The 19,220-nt window shown below is 33.5% G+C and overlaps 1 protein-coding gene across 1 annotated transcript in view; it reads right to left on the reverse strand.

Moving 5' to 3' along the window:
- Positions 1-324: 324 nt before the first annotated feature.
- The window catches only part of LOC117167889, a 238,819-nt gene continuing 219,923 nt past the window's right edge, over positions 325-19,220 (reverse strand). Inside the window, exon 5 of the mRNA XM_033353124.1 lies at positions 325-3,275. Coding sequence (XP_033209015.1) covers positions 3,146-3,275 — 130 coding nt within the window. The 3' untranslated portion in view covers positions 325-3,145. The remainder of the gene's footprint in view (positions 3,276-19,220) is intronic.

Consider the following 19,220-nt stretch of genomic DNA (forward strand, 5'->3'; position numbering starts at 1 on the left):
TTAGATATTAAATATAAAAGAGTCTCAAATTGCAAATATTCAAAATTGAAGAATGAGCATTGAAAATTGTACTGCATAATCCGACAAATCTTTTAAACTTACATTATTTTATATTATAAACATTCCGACATAATTAATATCTATTTGTAAATCTTAAAAGTTGAAGAGTTTTAAATTAAAAATCCGGTATACATTTTTAAAATACATATTTTTAGATTCTTAACAAGCTGTTTTTATTCTGAAAAGGGACTGATAATTTTTTCCAAAAATTGTTTCAAAAAACATTAAATAAATATTTGTAGGTTCAAATACATTCAAAAATTACTATTGTAGCACGAATAAATTGTTTTAATTAAAAAAAAACACATTTATTAAAAATACTTTTGAAAAAATTATTTCAATCAAAAGTGACCTTAATTTAGAGATACATCCGTATAATATTCGCTCTATTATGCACAAAGGTCAAACGTGTCCGTTTTATGGCTTCCGTAGAATATCATACTGCAATCTATACTCTATCTCATGACATTAAACTTATGTCCCGAAAGTGATCCAAAATGGGTAAATTTAATCTTCAAAGAACAAATTTAAGACGTGTGCTTCTGACATTCGTAAATTTTAAATGTGTTTTTCTCTAAAAGCAGGTTTTCAAAGTTCCAACTTCAAAAGTACCATGGAGACTTTTTTTCAACCTAGAGAATTTAACCTGTGCTTAAATTATCGGTAATTTATCCGACTATGTGCCTCTGTATGTAACTTTATACACAAGAACGCTTATATAGGATCGACTGATTTGCTCCGTCTAAGAACTGCTGGTCCACGCAGTTTCACAGCCATGTGGCAGTGTCAACAATGGTTTTCCAACGGTTTACAATACACTGTTTACGTTTCCACAGACTGATTCAATCTTAAGAATAGTGAGACTCACCCCCGAAACTGTTCTTATATAGACGTTCTTGTGTACTGACAAAGGGAGTCCTTTCCTTGCGCTGCGTAACGTCACATCGACGCCTTTATTCCATACTGCTCCACTCAGTGTTTAGGCGATGTAGTGCACCATGTCTCGTTTAGTCGCTGCATAGCTGTACCCAGCTATGTACCCAGCTATATGCTGTACTCTTATGCTCATCCACAGGACTTGGAGCTATGCAGGTAAAAACGTGACGTAGAGCTGCAAACAAATCAAACCCGACGTGGTTCTCTGCTCGTACTGACTCGTACGGATGTCCGTCGCGTTCGGTCGCTTTACATACATCTCGAAGGCCTAAGCTTATACACATGACTTAGAGCTGTATAGCGAACAAACGCGACATGGCCTGTACATCGCCTAAACGGGACGTAGAACATTTTGTAATTAGGGAGTCGACATGTAAGTGTGTGAATATAACTTTGCTGTTATTATAATTATACATATATCTTTTAATACGTTAGAGACAAAGGTAATTGATTCCAAATTTGTTAAACAGAATCAGCGTCCTAGTCATGAAGCAGTTGATACCGTTATAATGAGAAACACGACACGTTAAATCATATTTAAAATCGCCATGAACTATAAGGGTGACAATGAAGCAAGATAGATCGAGTGTGCGCCCTCCTGACATTCGATAACCAGAAAATATTCGAAAGATGTTTTCATCATATTTGCATAGGATATTCGAGACTCCGTTGAATGTCCTCTGGGTACTGTCACACGAAAAACTTTGCTCGTGAAGCTGATGAAAACTCATTTTTTAATACCGTTCTGACACTTCATGACAGGTTAAGATTGGAGAATGGCCCTTGTGGCCCGAGAACGTCACACTGAAAACTGTTTTCTTCAACCAACAACTTTTGTTCAACATTTTTCTAGCAATGTATCATTCTTTCTGCATTCCTCTTATTGGTGTTAAATGAAATCAATATACATTTATACATTAGTAGTACGAGTATACTTTTATATAATTGTTTAATTAAGTTAATTTTAGAGTGCGTATCATTAATCTATTTTTTCAATGCCTGTGATGCCGATTGCCACATACATTTGAAATGCCATTAAAAAACAAATGTCCACAGAGCCAAGATTTTGTTTTTCCGTGATTTTTGTTTCAGTCTTTTTACACGTCATTATTGATGTGCAATATTTAACGCATCAACAGATAACTATAACAGACAACAACCACAGCTCTATTTATAATTTCACTCATTACAATGTTTGAGATATATTTTTCTCTTTTCCAGTAACAGAAAACTGTTATTCAAATGCCAGTATTTTATACAATTTATGCTTGAACAAAAAATTTTGCTTCTCAGTGTTTCGCTCTCAAAGTTAAAACACTTTAGTAACGCAAACAATTTTAGCAATGGCAACTTTAATAATGACGTGTTCTCCATACTTTCTTTACATTTTCCTCTTCTCTGCGTAAAATTGCGCAAAAATGATAACTCTGTAAGCGATTCTTTGCCTCCGAAATAATAATTCATCCTCTTATTTTATAAGATTGAATGTATTTTCAAAAACTAATAATCATTTTATAAGTTACACAAGAATTAAAAATCTGAAAATTCAGTTCAATTAGCAGGAAATGTGCGTATCATTTTTATTGTATTTAATGGAAATTCTTTGATGGCATAATCGAAGAACTTATCCAATAGATACATTTCCTTCATGAAATGTATCTTTTCCAAGCAGTCAGGAATTCTTTTGTGCTTCTACTCAATTTCATTTCAGATTCATTCAGATTTGTTACATATTTAAAAACAAATTTAAATACATCAATAACAGTGATATTAATTATCTTCACATACTCATAACACTAATTATAAAAGTAGACACTATGCCATTAATATTATAGATAAAAATTAAATTAAGTTTAAACAGTCTTAACAAAAACCACAAAACTAGTTACTTAAAATTCTCTATTATTAGATAAAAGTCAGGATAAAAAACTAAAAAATATGATTCTAGTTTTAAAACTAGAAGATGAATATAATTTCAGGGTAAAAAATCGAGTCACATGTGTCTTATCTAGAAGTTGATCGATTGTGATACCGTCTTGTATGTATAGATCGAGTAACATTTTCTCGAAGTAGAAAAAAGTATCTCCGATGAGTCATTTCGGAGTTTGAACTCATTTTTTCATTTTTTACTTAACACCTCGAAACTCGATTACATGAGACTGCAGAACGCCACTCCATTGTCGAAGGCTGACTGAATTGCAGTGGTTTCCATGCAAAAAGCGGCGTCGTGGTACATTGTGGAAATCCGCTGTTGCTGGGCTCGACTTTCGCTCTGAGATCTGAAATTTTAAACCAAATTATATAATATTTGAACAGAATATGTGTTCGAAAACAAATTCTGTTAGTTAAAATGCATCAATTAACTTTGTGAATGCCCTTATAGAGAAACTATAAATATGTTTGACTATGGTAGAATTAAAAATTTAAAGGAATCTGCACTATCATAGGAGATAGTAACAATCGATCAGTGGTGATTTCTTTTACCGACCGTGAAAATGGTCTATGAATTAAATTGGAAAATTAAAATATTTTTCTAAAAGAAGATCTCCTTTGCTTCACTGGGAATCGAATCCAGGTCTTTCGAATGAAGGTTGGGTGCTCTAATCCTTAAGCTACTAGAAAGATCGACAGAGGGACCTTTTTCAGAAATACAAGCTGTCTTGAAGAAGATATTACTTTTTATATAGGTCAATTTTAAAAGTAATCTGTACTATAATAGAATATAGTAACAATAGATCAGTGGAGATATCTTTCACCGACCGTGAAAATCGAAAATAAATACTATCGATCTAAGTCTACGTTTATTTCTGAAAAAAGGTTCCTCTATTGACCTCTCTTACAGCATAATAGTTAGAGCATGCGAACGACAGTGCGAAGACCTGAGGTCGATTCTCAGTTGAGCGAAAGAAGATCTCAAAAAATAGATTTGTTTTAAAAATTGATTCGTACTCGAGTAAAAATAATTCGTCTTAAGTCGAAATTTTTCGTGATCAAGCCAAACTCAAGGACACCAAAAACAAAAGGCTCTCAAGACCTCCGAGGGTCATCACTAACCCGCACCAAATTTTACGGAATGTTTGTAATATTTATCTCCATGTTATTTTTTTTTGCATCTATTAATAATTGTGCTTAACTGCCATAATTATATTCTTATGAATGAAAATCTAAAAGTGTCATCCATTTTTTTCTGTCGTCAAAACTCCACTAGCACTGACGTAATACTGAGTACCGGTACTAGGGCAGTACTGGCAACCACTAGCATACTACAATGCCGATGGTCACCCCGAAATCGAAAAAAATGCTGAAAAATAGTTATTTGTGATAATAGTGCCCATTTTCCATATTCTGAAGAATTATTAAGTCCAGTATAAAATAGAAGTGCGCCGTAGTTTTCGGATTTGCGTTCGTTTTTCTGCGTTTTTCTCTAATTGTGTCCAACTGTGTCAAAGCAGATGAAATTTGTGAGCCAGCACCTGTAAACACGCGTGAGTGTTCTCTTAAGTCAGCGTACACTATTTCTTTAAACTGAAATTATTTGCGCTGAATTGAAGAGCCCTTCAGCCGTATCGGTGCATGCAGAATCAGATGTCCTACTCTCATTAGCATTCGAGATTTCTTCTTTAGACCTTTAAGCTAAGATTTTTCTATATTCTAATGTTCACACTTGAAACTACCCATCACTAGAATAAGCCAATTGTTTTTTATACATTTATATCATCTTTGACATGACATTCATCACAGATGTTTATTGCGTTTACGGACACGATGCCATTTTTTATCGGTTAGGAGAAACAGCGTTGGCTGGCTGTCAGATCTTTACGCTGATTGGTTACTATTCAGGCGCATTTATTTGAATCGTATAGATAACTAGAAAATAACATTTTTTACATTTTTCTCCGAAAAATTTCGTTCACTTGTGTCATTTTTTCAACATTTTATACTATATAATGAACTTTTTAGGACAACCGTTAACCAGCACTGGACAAACTACCGCCTCTTTGTACTGGTGGGCAGTACTGGGCCAAGTACTGCGCCGGTGGTGAACTCCAGCACACCACAGACATTCCCACCTAGGATGCTTGTAGTTCTTGAGACTGGCAGGTTCCGAATTTTGAATGAGCAAATCATTTATAACAAAATTATAAATTCTATCCGTCGTAAAATTTTAATCCTTAGCAGGCGTCAACTGTTTGGCCCCAGCCTAACTACCTGATTCCTAGATATCGCAGGCCCTGCCCGTGGCGTGGGGTCTATAGTTTGTAGAGGTCGGAGTATAATGGACAAAAAATTCAGAATACCAAAACGTTTGTAATGTTGACCCTGTAAAATATTAAAATCCTAAATTATTAATATACCTTTCTTTATGCAAATTTTGGTTATTTCTCAATACTTAAACTTCTCGTCTTAAGACAAGTCCACCTCAACCGGTTTTTCAGGCTTAGGATGCTAACAGCTCCAATGATAGGGAGGGCCTATCCCTTAAAGTGGGACTCAACTACCAAAAGCTGGGTGAACGTGCATCGAAAAAATTCCGACATATAACGGGAAGTCCCTTCCCTTGAGGCTTTAAGACTTGTAGTTGATGGGGAGGCTTAAGCGTATGGGACGAAGGGGCCAAACGGACCTCGACCTGCATATGTATGGATAACGATAAGACACCCATTGACGGGCTCTCCTGGGTGGTTGAATAGGATCCCTATAAATGGGCTCTCCTGGATGGAATCGGCACAGGAATGACCTGCGGCCCGCGCAGCGAACAAGAAACATGCGACCACCTCCTTAAGTCATGGGCGTAGAGCGATCGTGCCAGTGGTACTTTGAAACCTAGGGGTTACGAAGGTATTCTCACGTCCTCTTGGGGACACCGGACGACCTCCACGAGTAATTAGTCTTACCCTTGCATGTGAAGCTCTTCAGGGGGGAACCTTTCATTTCCCCAGCTACTCATGGGAGCTAAAATAGATCACGTAAAAAACAAAAAAGAAGAAGGAGAAAGGGATGTGGCAGAGAGTGGAAAGGGGTTGAGTCATAACGGGTCTAACATAACCCTTTTCTCCAGCAGTTGTGCCCTCAGCTCTTCCCTCTGAGTAAGGTTATTGAAACAGAAGCGACCAATCAGTCCCAGAATAAGAAAAAACGCATCAATGGTTCTCTGAAAAGGAGACTGAAGAGGCAAGCGCAGTAGGCTAGTGGAGCAGCCTGGAACATCGGCGACCATAATATCGATAACCAGCACTGAAGCTCAGAATCGAGGAAGGGGCTCAGAAAGCAAACCTGGTGATGGTGGTGACGGATACGAGCTACCCGGACTCACTGCTATCTACAGAGCAGAATGGAACTCTTCAGGGAGGTTACCTGGAGGGCTATTAAAAAAGTTTCCCCAGATCAATGGCGGCTTAAGCTTGGCTATACAAGGTTGTGGTCGAGACAAGGCCTTGGGAAGGCACATCTCTTAAGGTGGGTATAGTTGAGTGGTTTCACGGCGTGGTTCCCAGGTAAACTGAAAGACCCGTATGTGGTGCTCCTCCATCCTCAGGCTTGATAGGCCTCAAGAAGAGGACACAGCGAGAGGAGGAACCAAAAATCTCCTAGTTGTGCAAATTCCTAAGTCTAACCACTTTGGACAGGTCAACTTTAAGGTTGCCAGCCAATGCAGGAGGAGCCTGTCGGTGTACAGGAAGATCGGGATCAGACTTAAATGGCTGCTCACGGTCTAACCATTATCCAAATCAACTTGCATCACAGCAAAGGTGCCTCTGCAGTTTTGCAGGGGGGTTTTTGTTACAGAGACATCAAGGCGGCCAATCCAAGAGCTTGCATACTGTCGAAGGGAGTCAACATCGTCCCGCTGCTTAAGTTATGTTCTAGAGACCTGTTGGTGATAGTCACGAATCTTAATGAAATAGAAAGGGCTAGTCATGGGATCGGCTTACTTTCCATATGAGAGCGATACCAATCTACCAGTGCAGCTACGTACTCTGGTAGGATATTGCAAGGTAAGGGGTCTTTCTCTTCTGCTGGGGATTGCGATGCTAACTCCCACCATACTTTGCGGGGTAACACGGACACCAAATCAAGAGATAACGACCGGTTGGAATACCTGATTAGCACTGATTTAGATATTCTGAATACGAGGAACACCCCGACGTTTCGTAACTCGGTCAGATAGAAAGTTATTGACATCACTCTCTGTGCCGGTAGTTTCAGAGATAGCATCAAAAAGTGTAGAGTATCAGATGAACTCACTTTCTCAGATCACTCACAGATAGAGTTCGAGTTGGAATCCACTGTACCCGCCGGCCCTAAATAGGCTAGAAATCAAAGAAATACGAATTGGGGTCAGTTCTCCACGAAACTAAGAAGTGCACTTTTAGGGGTGTCCAGGTCAATCAGAGACGTAGATACCCTGGACATGGCGGCCGAGATTTTAACGGAAGCCATTAAATCCACTAATGAAAGTAATTGTCGACCTTCAAGAGTCTAAAAGGCTGGGGAAACACACTGATGCAGCGGTGGTCTGTTAATGCAGGGTTGAACTGTTCACTGTGAAGTCTCGGCTGAAAAAGATCAGGGGAAGGTCCGTCCGCTCAGCGCTGCCACCAAGGCAAATTATAAAATGGAATACGCCATATTTTTTTGCTAATTTTATGCTAAAAAAAATTCTTTTGCTCTTTAAACTTCTGAGAAAAGGGTAGCGGCGCTAGGAGGACGTCCACTCAGCGCCGCCACCTACGAAAACTCACTAAAAATGATTATAATGCGATAAACAATGAGTGGAGATTTTTTTGCTTTTTTTTGCTCTATGATGACGTATATTACGTTTCTCAAAAAACTACCCATAAGTCTTACACAACTACCTCCGGGATCAAAAAAGTTTTCAAAATGGGAAAACTATCTTGAACAATGTAAACATGATTTAGGGCTTCAAATTGATTACATGACACTTGAAAATTTCGTCCTCTTTATAATTTCCCCAAAACTACCCTTCCACGTGAACGTATGCAGCAGAACATTTATATGTATGAAAAAAGCATACAAAATAATAAAACTTAGAAAACACTGTTAGTCGATATTTTTTTGCTCTTTTTTTGCTTTTCGATAACGTATAATACGTTACACAAAAACTACCCCTAAGTCATACATAACCTCCCCTCGTCATCAAAAACGTTTCAAAAGTTGGAAAACCACCTTGAAGAATGGAAAAATGATTTAGAACTCCAAATTAATTACATGACACTTTACAATTTCCCTCTCTTTATAATTTTTCTGAAAAACTACCCTTCCACGTGAAGGTATGCAGTAGCACATTTATATGTATGAAAAAAGAATAAAAAATAATACAACTTAGAAAACACTGTTAGTTGATATTTGTTTGCTCTTTTTTGGCTCTCTGATAATATATAATACGCTCTCGAAAAACTACTCCTAAGTCATACTGACTCACCCCTCGTAATCAAAAACCGTTTAAAAGTTAAAAAACCACCTTGAAAAGTATATATAAATTATTTAGGACTCAAAATTAATAACATGAAACTTGCAGATTTCTCTATTATTATAATTTCCCCCGAAACTATCCTTCCAAGTTAAACTATGCAGCGGAACATATATATGTATGAAAAAAGCATACAAAATAATAAAACGTAGAAAACACTGTTAGTCGATATTTTTTTGCTCTTTTTTTGCTTTTCGGTAATGTATAATACGTTACACAAAAACTACCCCTAAGTCATACATAACCTCCCCTCGCCATCAGAAACGTTTTAAAAGTTGGAAAACCACCTTGAAGAATGTGAAAATTATTTAGAACACCAAATTAATTGCATGTCACTTGAGAATTTCCCCCTTTTTATAATTTCTCCGAAAAAATCTTCTTCCACTTAGGGGCAGTTTTTGGGAAACGCATTATATATAATCGCAGAGCAAAAAAAGAGCAAAAAATACCAACTAACAGTTTCTTCTAAGTTTAATTATTTCTAATGCTTTTTTCATACGTATAAATGTTCTGCTGCATAGTTCACGTGTAAGGGTAGTTTTGAGAAAATTATAATGGAAGGGAAATTTCTAAGTACCATGTAATTAATTTGGAGTTCTAAATCATTTTTACATTGTTCAAGGTGGTTTTACAACATGCAAAACGTTTTTGATGCCGAGGGGAGGGTACGCATGACTTAGGGGTAGTTTTAGGGTAACATATTATATATTATCAAAGAGAAAAAAAGGAGAAAAAATATAAACTAACAGTTTCTTCTAAGTTTGATTGTTTTCCATGCTTTTTTCACAAATATAAATATGCTGCTGCATACGTTAACGTGGAAGAGTAGTTTTTCAGGAAAATTATAAAAAGTGGGAAATTTTAAAGTGCCATGTAATTAATTTTGAGTTCTTAATCATTTTTACATTGATCAAGGTGGTTTTACAACATGCAAAGCGTTTTTGATGCAGAGGGGAGGGTATGTATGTCTTAGGGGTAGTTTTTCGGGAGCTTATTATATATTTTCAGAGAGAAAAAAAGAGCAAAAAAATATCAACTAACAGTGTTTTCTAAGTTTTATTATTTTTAATGCTTTATTCATACATATAAATGTTCTGCTGCATACGTTCACATGGAAGGGTAGTTTTGGGGAAATTATAAAGAGGGCGGAATTTTCAAGTGTCATGTAATTAATTTGAAGCCCTAAATCATGTTTACATTGTTGAAGGTAGTTTTCATATTTTGAAAACTTTTTTGATCCCGGGGGTAGTTGTGTAAGGCTTAGGGGTAGTTTTCTGGGAAATGTAATATATGTCATCATAGAGCAAAAGAAAGCAAAAAAATCTCCACTCATTGTTTATCGCATTATAATCATTTTTAGTGAGTTTTCGTAGGTGGCGGCGCTGAGTGGACGGACCTACCAGGGGACTTTTCAATTCATCGCCACCTCTTCAAAAAGAAGTATCGAGTTAGCCTATCCACGAAAGAGAAATGGGTTAACGGCGAGACACACATCCCAGTGATTGAGACAACTGGTTTACTGATGGCTCCAGGAACAAAAAGAACACAGGAGCAGGTGTATATCGTAGAAGGAATGGATTAGGCTTCGCAATTGCGATGGAGTCTTACTGCACAGTTATAAAATCTGAGATTATGGACATGTTCTAGTGCGCCTGTAAGTCAAAGGAGTATGGCAATAAAAGAAATATTCGTATCTGCTTAGACAGAAGGGTTTCTATAATGGTCCTGAATGGAACAACGACCACGTCGCTACTAGTATGGGAGTGCTTCGCGGCAGTGAATAAACTAGCGACAGTAAACTGAGTCACTCTGCTTTGGATTTCTGGACACAGCGGCATCAAGGGCAATGAGATATCGGACAGGCTAACAAAGCTAGCAGCAAAAGAAAATTTCACTGCACCCGAGCCAGCTGTAGGCATTTCCAGTAGGTTACTCTCTAAAGATATTAACAGTTGGCTGTTCGACGAACGTCAGCATGAGTGGGGTTTGGTTTCTGGCTGTAGGCAGGCTAAAACACTCTTGGGCTCAAAGCTAAACTCTTGCCGCGCGAAAGAATTACTCAAGCTCGGAAGGAATGAAGTCAAGGTCCTAAGAGAAATGTTTATGTGACACGGAAACCTCCGGTATCACAGACATAAGACAGAGATTGAAGAAGCCCTCCTGTGTCCTCTGTGCGGGAACGATAATGAGACTTCTACTCATATCCTTTTTCACTGCCCTGCGATTGCGGAGAAACGTGTAATGCTCACAGACAGCTACTTCATCAAAGTGTATGAAATATGAGCCAACAGCGTGGATGTGGTCCTCTCCCTATGGAGAGGGCTATCAAGCCACGCTTAAGGCTTATAAGGGGACGCAACGGCATCACTCAAGCATCAGGGGCTGTTACGGACTCAACCCAGAATAATAATAATAATAACGGAAAGTCCTCCGAGCCACGACCGTTCGCGAAGAAAGGCACCTTTTGCGTGGTTCCACCGCTCCTTGTCAAACACTTCTTATTATTTCTTTGTGCCTTTTTAGTTGCTCTTTCGTAATTCGCCGAAATTTGGTGAAAGTGAGCCAAATATTATTGATGTTCCCAGACACTTCTATTATCAATAGTTTTACTGAAAGTGTAATTATTAACGAAAATCATTTTTAATCTTTATAATAGGCACCCTATGCATTTGCAATCATTTAGCCCATTTTAATGTATAAAAATGGCTTTTAAGTTCTCGAGTATTTTAAAGAACTTTCAGATATTTCGAAAATTCATACCTATTTGCGATTGACATGCAGCCAATTTCTTCTTCGTATTTGATGATATGTATAGATTAGAGTCTAATTCGTGAAAAATACAAGGGTTGAAATTTCATTACGCATATAACCGAAACAATTCCATCTTTTTATAAAGTTTTAATTAAACAGCTAAACATCCTAATAGAAGAAATAGCATATTACACTTTATGTGTTTATTTACTTATTTATGTTTACAAAGTAAATTACAATAAAGTTAGAGAATATTAGTTTATTTTATGATAGTCTTCTTCGTTTCGGGACGTAAAATATTTTTTAATTTTGATATTGATAAATCACACGATAAATTAAATGAATGAGAAATATTAGGAGTAAAAGGTAAAGCAGTGAATATGTAGCAATATATGGTATCCACCATACATATAGACAGAAGTAGAATAAGAATAATTATTAAAGCCAAATCACAAAAATGGTATTTTAATATCATTTTCGTTTTAAATGTTAAGTCCTATTCTTAATTATTTAATTTTTAATCATTTGACAGGCTCACAGCAAAAGCAAACTGGAAAAAAGTGCGCAAAAGCGAAGCACAAACACGCGAGAGCAAAAACGACCTAAGAATTGGCGAGAGGTAAAACGACACAAGAATGAAGGGAGAAGGTTCCCCCCACTTTGCTGCTGCGAAGAACAGCCTCGTGTAAAGCCGAAAATGCGCGAACATGAGCCCGAGCTCGCATATCTTAGTCATAGTTTTAGTATAATATTAGTTTTTAACCAATAAAAAAAGAACTAGTTAAATTTTCGGATAAAAAATTGATGCTTAACAAAATAGTGAAATTTTCAAACAAAGGAATGAAATAACGACTAAAAAGACTAATATCTTTCCAAAAAAAGATGATTTTTTAACAAAATACATGAATTTTCAAGTACATAGTTACATTTTCAGTTAAAAATAATTCTTGACCACGAAAAAAGAAACTTTTCAACAAAATATTTTAATTTACAAGCAAAAAACTGAATTTGAAAACAAATAATTTAATTTTTAAATCAATAACTTTTTACCTCAAACAGAAATTCAAACTTTTAAAAAACAACATAAACAAATTTTAAACAAAATATGTAAATTTTCAATGAAAAATGGTTACATTATGAGTTTAAAAACTAAATGTACAACAACAAAAATTTTGCTCAGGAAAATAGAAACTGATTTTTAACTGAAAATAGTCAATTTTCAAGCAAAAAAAAATTAATACAATAGTTCAATCTTTAACCAAAAATATATAAATCTAACTAGACAAGATACATTTTTAATAAAAAATGATACAGTTGAAATTTAAGTTCAAAATTTTTTTTCCAACCAAAAAAGAATCGAACTTTCAATAAAGGAGTTAAATGATTAACCAAAAGAATTAATTTTTTACCAAAATAGATGAATTTTCAAACAAGAAGACTAATTTTCTACTAACAAAAAAAATTTCAACGTAAAACAGATAAATTGTAAAAAAAAATCAATTATTAATAGGAACAAATAAGAAAGTCTAACTCATTCTTATTGAATACAGTCCTTTTTAGTTTAAAACTTCTAATATTATATTTTTTTATTAAGGTTTCATCTTTTTGTGTTAAAAATTTTTTTATTTGGTTTCAAATGAATTTTCCTGTTAGAAATTCATATATTTGGTTTGAATATTCAACAGTTCTGCAAAAAAAATGTAACTGTTCCGTTAAAGTGCTTCATTCTGACATACAAATTTTTTTGAAAGTTGATATCTTTTTCTTTTTGGACTTAGAAATCCTTTTTGGTTGAAAATTTATTTTTTGAAAGAAAAATTTAACTGTTCCATTTTTCGATAAAAATGTATCATTTTTAGTTGGAAATTCAAATATATAGTTAGAAAATCGTCTCGATTGATAGGAAATTATTCTTTTCGTTTTAAAATGTATCTTTTTTGTTAAAAATTTAGTTCTTGGATTGTAAATTCCATTCTTTCGTTGAAAATTAATTTAGTTCTTCTTAAAGATATTAATATTTTGTTATAACTTTTTTTTCTCTTAATAGTAATATTTTTACTGAAAACCTAACTATTCCAGTTTTGTTTGAAAATGTATCTTTTTTAGTTTGTGCATTTACATCTGTGTTTAAAATTTTAACTATTTTGATGTGAATTCGATTGTTTTTGCTGCTGTTCAAAATTGATTTATTAAATTAAAAATTTAACCATTTCATTTTTGGGCTAGAATTTATTTTTTCGGTTGAAAATGCATTTCTTTCTTTAAAAATTAAACAATTTTGTCGAAAATTAAAGTTTCTACCTGAAAGTGTAACTTTCATTTTTGTTTAAATACTTGTTTTTTTAGATTAAATATTCATTTTTAAAGTTGAAAATTGAACAATTTTGTTGACATTTTTGTTTTTAGAAATTACCATTTTCAGTTGAAAATTCCTTTTTTTTGTTAACAAATTATTATTCTTGTTTGAAAATCCATCTGTTGATTTTAGAAATTAATTAATTAATTGATAATTCATCTATTTTCTTGAGAGTTGTATTGTTTTTGGGCTGAAAAAAAATTAACTGAGAATTTAATTGTATAATTTTTTGTTAAGAATTTATCTTCTCTAGTTGAAAATTGATTTATTTTTTCATGGAAAATGTTTCCATTTTTCGTTGAAAATTGATCTATTTTGTTCAAAATTCGTTTTTTCATTGTTACGAGCTTGATTTTTTAATTTATGAATTTAGGTTTTTGCTAGAAAATTATTGGTTTGAACATTGAATTATGTTTTCAAATTAATTTTTTTGCTTCAAAATTTAAATATTTTGTTGAAACTTTGTTTTTTTGTGGGTAATAATGATTTTTTCTATTGTTGGAAAACTTCCCTTTTTTGTGTTAAATTCGATTTTTTTCAGTATTCAAAATTCATTTTTTGAACTTAAAATTTAACTGCCCCATTTTTTATTGAAAATTAAAGTTCTTTACTTGAAAGTTAATTTCTTTGTTTGAAAATTGAACTATTTTGTTAAAAGTTCCATTTTTTATCCAAACAATTTTATTGGAAAGATTTATTTTCGAAAAATTATATTTTTCGTTAAAAATTCATCTTCTCAGGTAGAAAATTATTCTTCTTGTTTGAAGATTCATCTATTTTATTTATAAATTCATATCGGGTTGAAAATTCTTATTTTTTCGGGTTGAAAATTAGTTTTTCCAAATGGAAACTTAAGAATAAACTAAAATTTTCAATTAAAAAATGTATTTATAGTTATTTTAGGCCCTACAATCTTTTCTCATATATATATATTTACATACAGTAAATTATCTTTTCCTCTTCGCAACAAATCTAATGATTCTGTGTTAACCCTGGGTTTTAAAACCAGAATAAATTTGAGGAGCAGCTGATTAGATCGTCATTCATGAAGTCGGGCGAGTTCGGATTCGTGTTCGCGCATTTTTGACTTTACACGAGGCTGGTCTTCGCAGCAGAAAAGTGGGGGTTCTCCCTTCATTCTTGTCTTGTTTTATCTCTCACCAATTCTTAGGTCGTTTTTGCTCTGACGTGTTTTTACTTCGCTTTTGCGCGCGTTTTTTTAGTTCGCTTTTGCTCTGGGCGTATCATTTATGATTGAGAAAGGATTAGAATTTACCGAAATTTAACCTCACAATTTTTCATCGGATCCCCACGTTTTGAGTCCCCCTGAATCCGTAAATCAAGTTTTGGCGATGGCGCCTGTATGTCTCTCCGAGACAGATCAAATCGAGTTTTGGCCAACCTTTTATAGGTCATCAAAGAAAGGACGATTTCTTTAACCAACCGCTATGGATAACAATTAAAAAAGTTAGATAATTTTCAAAATGTTGAGGACCATTTTTTTCAGATAAAAATTTTTTATGTACGGCCGTTCATAGTAATCTGGAAGTCAAACAATTTATCCTAATGCCTTTTTTCGATAAAAAGAAAATTATCAGAGCTATAGAATTTATAAAATATTAAAAACCAATCGAAACCCAAAATTTTAAGCCAAACAACGCACGATATAAAAAAAAGTCTAGAATAGAAAAATGTTGCTTTCTGGAAGCTCTACAAGATTATCATACCAACTTCTGGATTTTGTTGAAAAATCGAAATTTCCAAAAATTGTGCACCTAAAACACATGTACAAATTTTGCTTAAATCACTTTTTGACAGCACGCGTAGATTTGATTTTAGATGAAAATGACATTAAAAATTTAAATAAAAAATTTATGGAAAAATGGAAAAAGTTACGAAAACAGATAAACAAAATTTGTTCACCCAAAAAAGAGATACAAAATTGATATCATTTATTAAATTCCCGTTATTTATGATTCAGAAGGTATTAGCGTTGTCCGAAATTTGACGCAACAACATCAAATTTTGAAACATACGATGCAAAATGCAAAAAAATCTTGCAGATAAATTATAGCTGTTGAAAGATCCTATAAAATTTTTGTGAACCATTCTTCAATAGGACCCGTAATTTTTTTTAGGATTTTGAGCGTTAATTAATTTCTACAAGATTTCGTAAAAAAATCTAGAAGAAGACTTTTGGGATGTTTTGTTTGATCTATAAAAAATAATGTGATAAGAAGAATCATATTTTTAGCATAAAAACACGAGATAGAGGAAAATGTCTATAGAAAGGACTGTAGGTTTTTATTTACTCTGAGTTAATTTAGAACATAAATATACATTTACAAATGTCTGTCAAAAATCTAGCGCGTAGCACGAGTATCCCGATGAGAATGTATATATCAAAACCTACCGAGCTTTGAATAACTTAATCTTTAATTATACACATTTAATTACGTAGAAAAATCAAAATATAAAGACGCATATAAACACTGGGATCTAGAAGAGATCTTTTTGATCAAGTTTCATTCAAGAATTCCAAGTGCAAAGAATAAGTATCCTAGCGCGAAGTGCAGAGCGTAAATACGTCCGAGCGCGAAACGCGAGATCCATGAGACGCTCGCCCTAGGCGCACTAAAAGTTACGAGCTAAGTAAGCCGCACTCATTGAGCGCGGTGACAATGTGCCCGCGCGGCGGGAAGATTTTTTGAATTTGTTTAATCATTGCTTTTTTTAGAAAGAATAGCACAGTAAATCCCCGAGATATTATGTATCTGAAGTTGGATAAAAACGCGGCAAACAATTGAAAAATACGAGTATCCGAGGACAAATAATTTTTATCCACCTCGTGATAAAAATTATCTGTCTTTGGATAATGATAGATTTTAATTGTTTACATCGTTTTTATCCAACTTCAGATGAATAATATCTTGGAGATTTACTGTGAGATCAAAATTATCATTTCTCGTTTTCGAAACTGCTATTTTGCCTAAGTTGAAGCATTTTACTCTATATTATGAAACTATATTGTTTTCTGTAGTTTAAATTTGTATCAATTAGGAATTATGTGAAAACTTATCATTTAATTATTGTATCATACTCACTGTTTCTTAATCATTGCAGACCGCTCGTTCATAAAATAAAACGACACGACATTTAGACGCAGAACTCGTGAACTTTTATCTATCAATCATGAAATCTATGAATATTGAAGTACATAGACTCGCTCGATCGATAAATATTACAGAATTTATTGCGTCACATTGTATTTATTGAAAATTCCCCCTTTCATAAAATCGCTTAAAGTAGCTACCATACTCCAGTTTTTAACAAATATTAATATTCATATAGTCGATTCGAAAACAGATTTAACTTTCGAACCTTGAATGTTTATAGTCTTAAATTAAATATTTTATTTCGGAACTAAATATGTTCAACTGGAATAGCAAAATGTAATACCCAATGTAGAATAAAGCAGGATTTGAACGAGCAGTAAAAATGTATTTCATAAAAACTGCGTATCACTGAGGCGATACTTACAAGCAAAAATGAAATATTTCTGTTGTGAATTGATCATAAAAGAGCGCAAAACGTGTGAACAAATGTTGTAAACGTCAGATATCTCGAAAGTATTAAAATGATTTATTACCAGGGACGAAACTTTTCGGCGACCCATATATTTCCTGATAGGTAACACCAATTCCATGTTATACAGGGAATGCAGCAAAAACACCTACCATTTACCATCATCATGTAAGTCGTAAACGAGACCCAGGGGTGCTCTACAGCGGCAGAAATAATTTAAACCTTTCTAACGCCCTTCATAAAGCACGAATACTATGTATTCCGGGATTTAATGTTTTGTCATTTTATTTTATCACAATGAGTTAAATAAAATAATCCGATTGAATGCCGAAAATACCATTTTTTACATAATTAATATCCTTGGATCTTCGTTTTATTTTACTTGAAATAGAAATGGATGTGTCTACTAAAGTGGTACAAATTTATGTCTTTAAAAATTAGACTTTGAATTTTTTGTATTTGACCCCTCCTCCTTGAATCGTTCCTTTAACCATAAAAGAGATTGCATTTTTTTCAAATCATTCTTAAAATCGAGAACAAAAATCCGAAATACCATTAAACGAATTTTTTCTTAAAATCTTTTATCAAAATATATAATGCATATACAAATTTAACTCGAAAATAGTTTTTAAGACATTTTATAAAATGCTCACCTTTCGCTCTATATAAAGATATTAGTAGCATACATACATAGAAGTAGTAACATTAGAAATCTCAAGATAATAATTTTAAAATTGTTTCATGTAACTTTATGAAACGATCCCTTATGTCCTTTTTAATTTTATTCAGACACGTTAAATCCTCGAAAAACTGCATTCTAAAAATTATTTTAGTCTAAATATTATTATAACAGTATGATTATAATTAACAACAGGTATTTCGACAAACTAAAAATATTAAGAAAATATGCTGTTTCGATGCATCAAATCATATTTCATTAGTTTTAAAAAGCATACTTCGAACACAATATGAAACGTGAGAAAAAGGCATTACATCTATTTTCATCTATAATTTTTATACTTCTTCTGAAAAAATCCAAAATTAATTTTTTTCTTTAATTTCATTATTCCACAATTATGTAAAAATTAAACTATTTTCTATACCGTATTGGATTCGCCATTTTGAATTTGCAAGTTTTTACAACAAATTCGAAATCAGCGACCCTATAAATACCATTATACCAAGTTTTATTGAAAAGCGACAAAAGCGTTTCAAAAAAACTAATTATTGGTAAAATGAATGTGCTATTTGATTTTTGCAACTACTTATTTTTTACATTTTTTTAAAAAGAACTTTTTCTGATTAAAACCCCATACTAATTTCAAAAGCCCAGGTGCATGGGTTAATGTTGACGAATTTGGAAGAAAGTATCTAATTTTTCCGGAAAAGTAACAAATTGGGAAATATCAAGAGTCGAATATTTGGACAAACCTACTGTGAAAACTGGAAATATGTGCTAGGTTCACCGAGATTAGATGAGCATATCACAAATATACTCTACAAGCCTAGACACTTTGAATATATATGAGTAATTAAAGTATGCAATTAAAATATGAAATTTTATTAAAATGTGAAAGAAAATTATTCTCGTAATTACAATTTCAATTATGAAAGTGAATATTGGGAAATATTTCGTTAATTATCATTTAACTGCTAACGAGAATCTACTATACGCCTGGACTTCGATCGGTCGTTAACGTAATTTCAACCACACTTTTATGCACGATAATTTAATGGATAGAGTATATGAAAGGAAAATTAATACGAAAAATCATCGCTTGAGAGATCTGAATCAATAATTCAATTTACTGCGTTTTGAATTCATCACAAATTATTTTGAAACAATGTTTCAGATATAATTATTGTCTTGGAGACAAGTTCGTATGTCTTGAAGACATAAACTTATCTCTTGAGTCGCATTTTTATGACTCCAGCACGAACGGTTTATAACTTCGAGTGTATACCTGTCATAAAAAAGGGTCATTTTGACTGCCATAAAAGCTAATCTTTGTTAATGATAAAACATTCTTGTATATTTTG

This window comes from Belonocnema kinseyi, chromosome 2 (assembly GCF_010883055.1).
Source record: "Belonocnema kinseyi isolate 2016_QV_RU_SX_M_011 chromosome 2, B_treatae_v1, whole genome shotgun sequence".
Classification (NCBI taxonomy): domain Eukaryota; kingdom Metazoa; phylum Arthropoda; class Insecta; order Hymenoptera; family Cynipidae; genus Belonocnema; species Belonocnema kinseyi.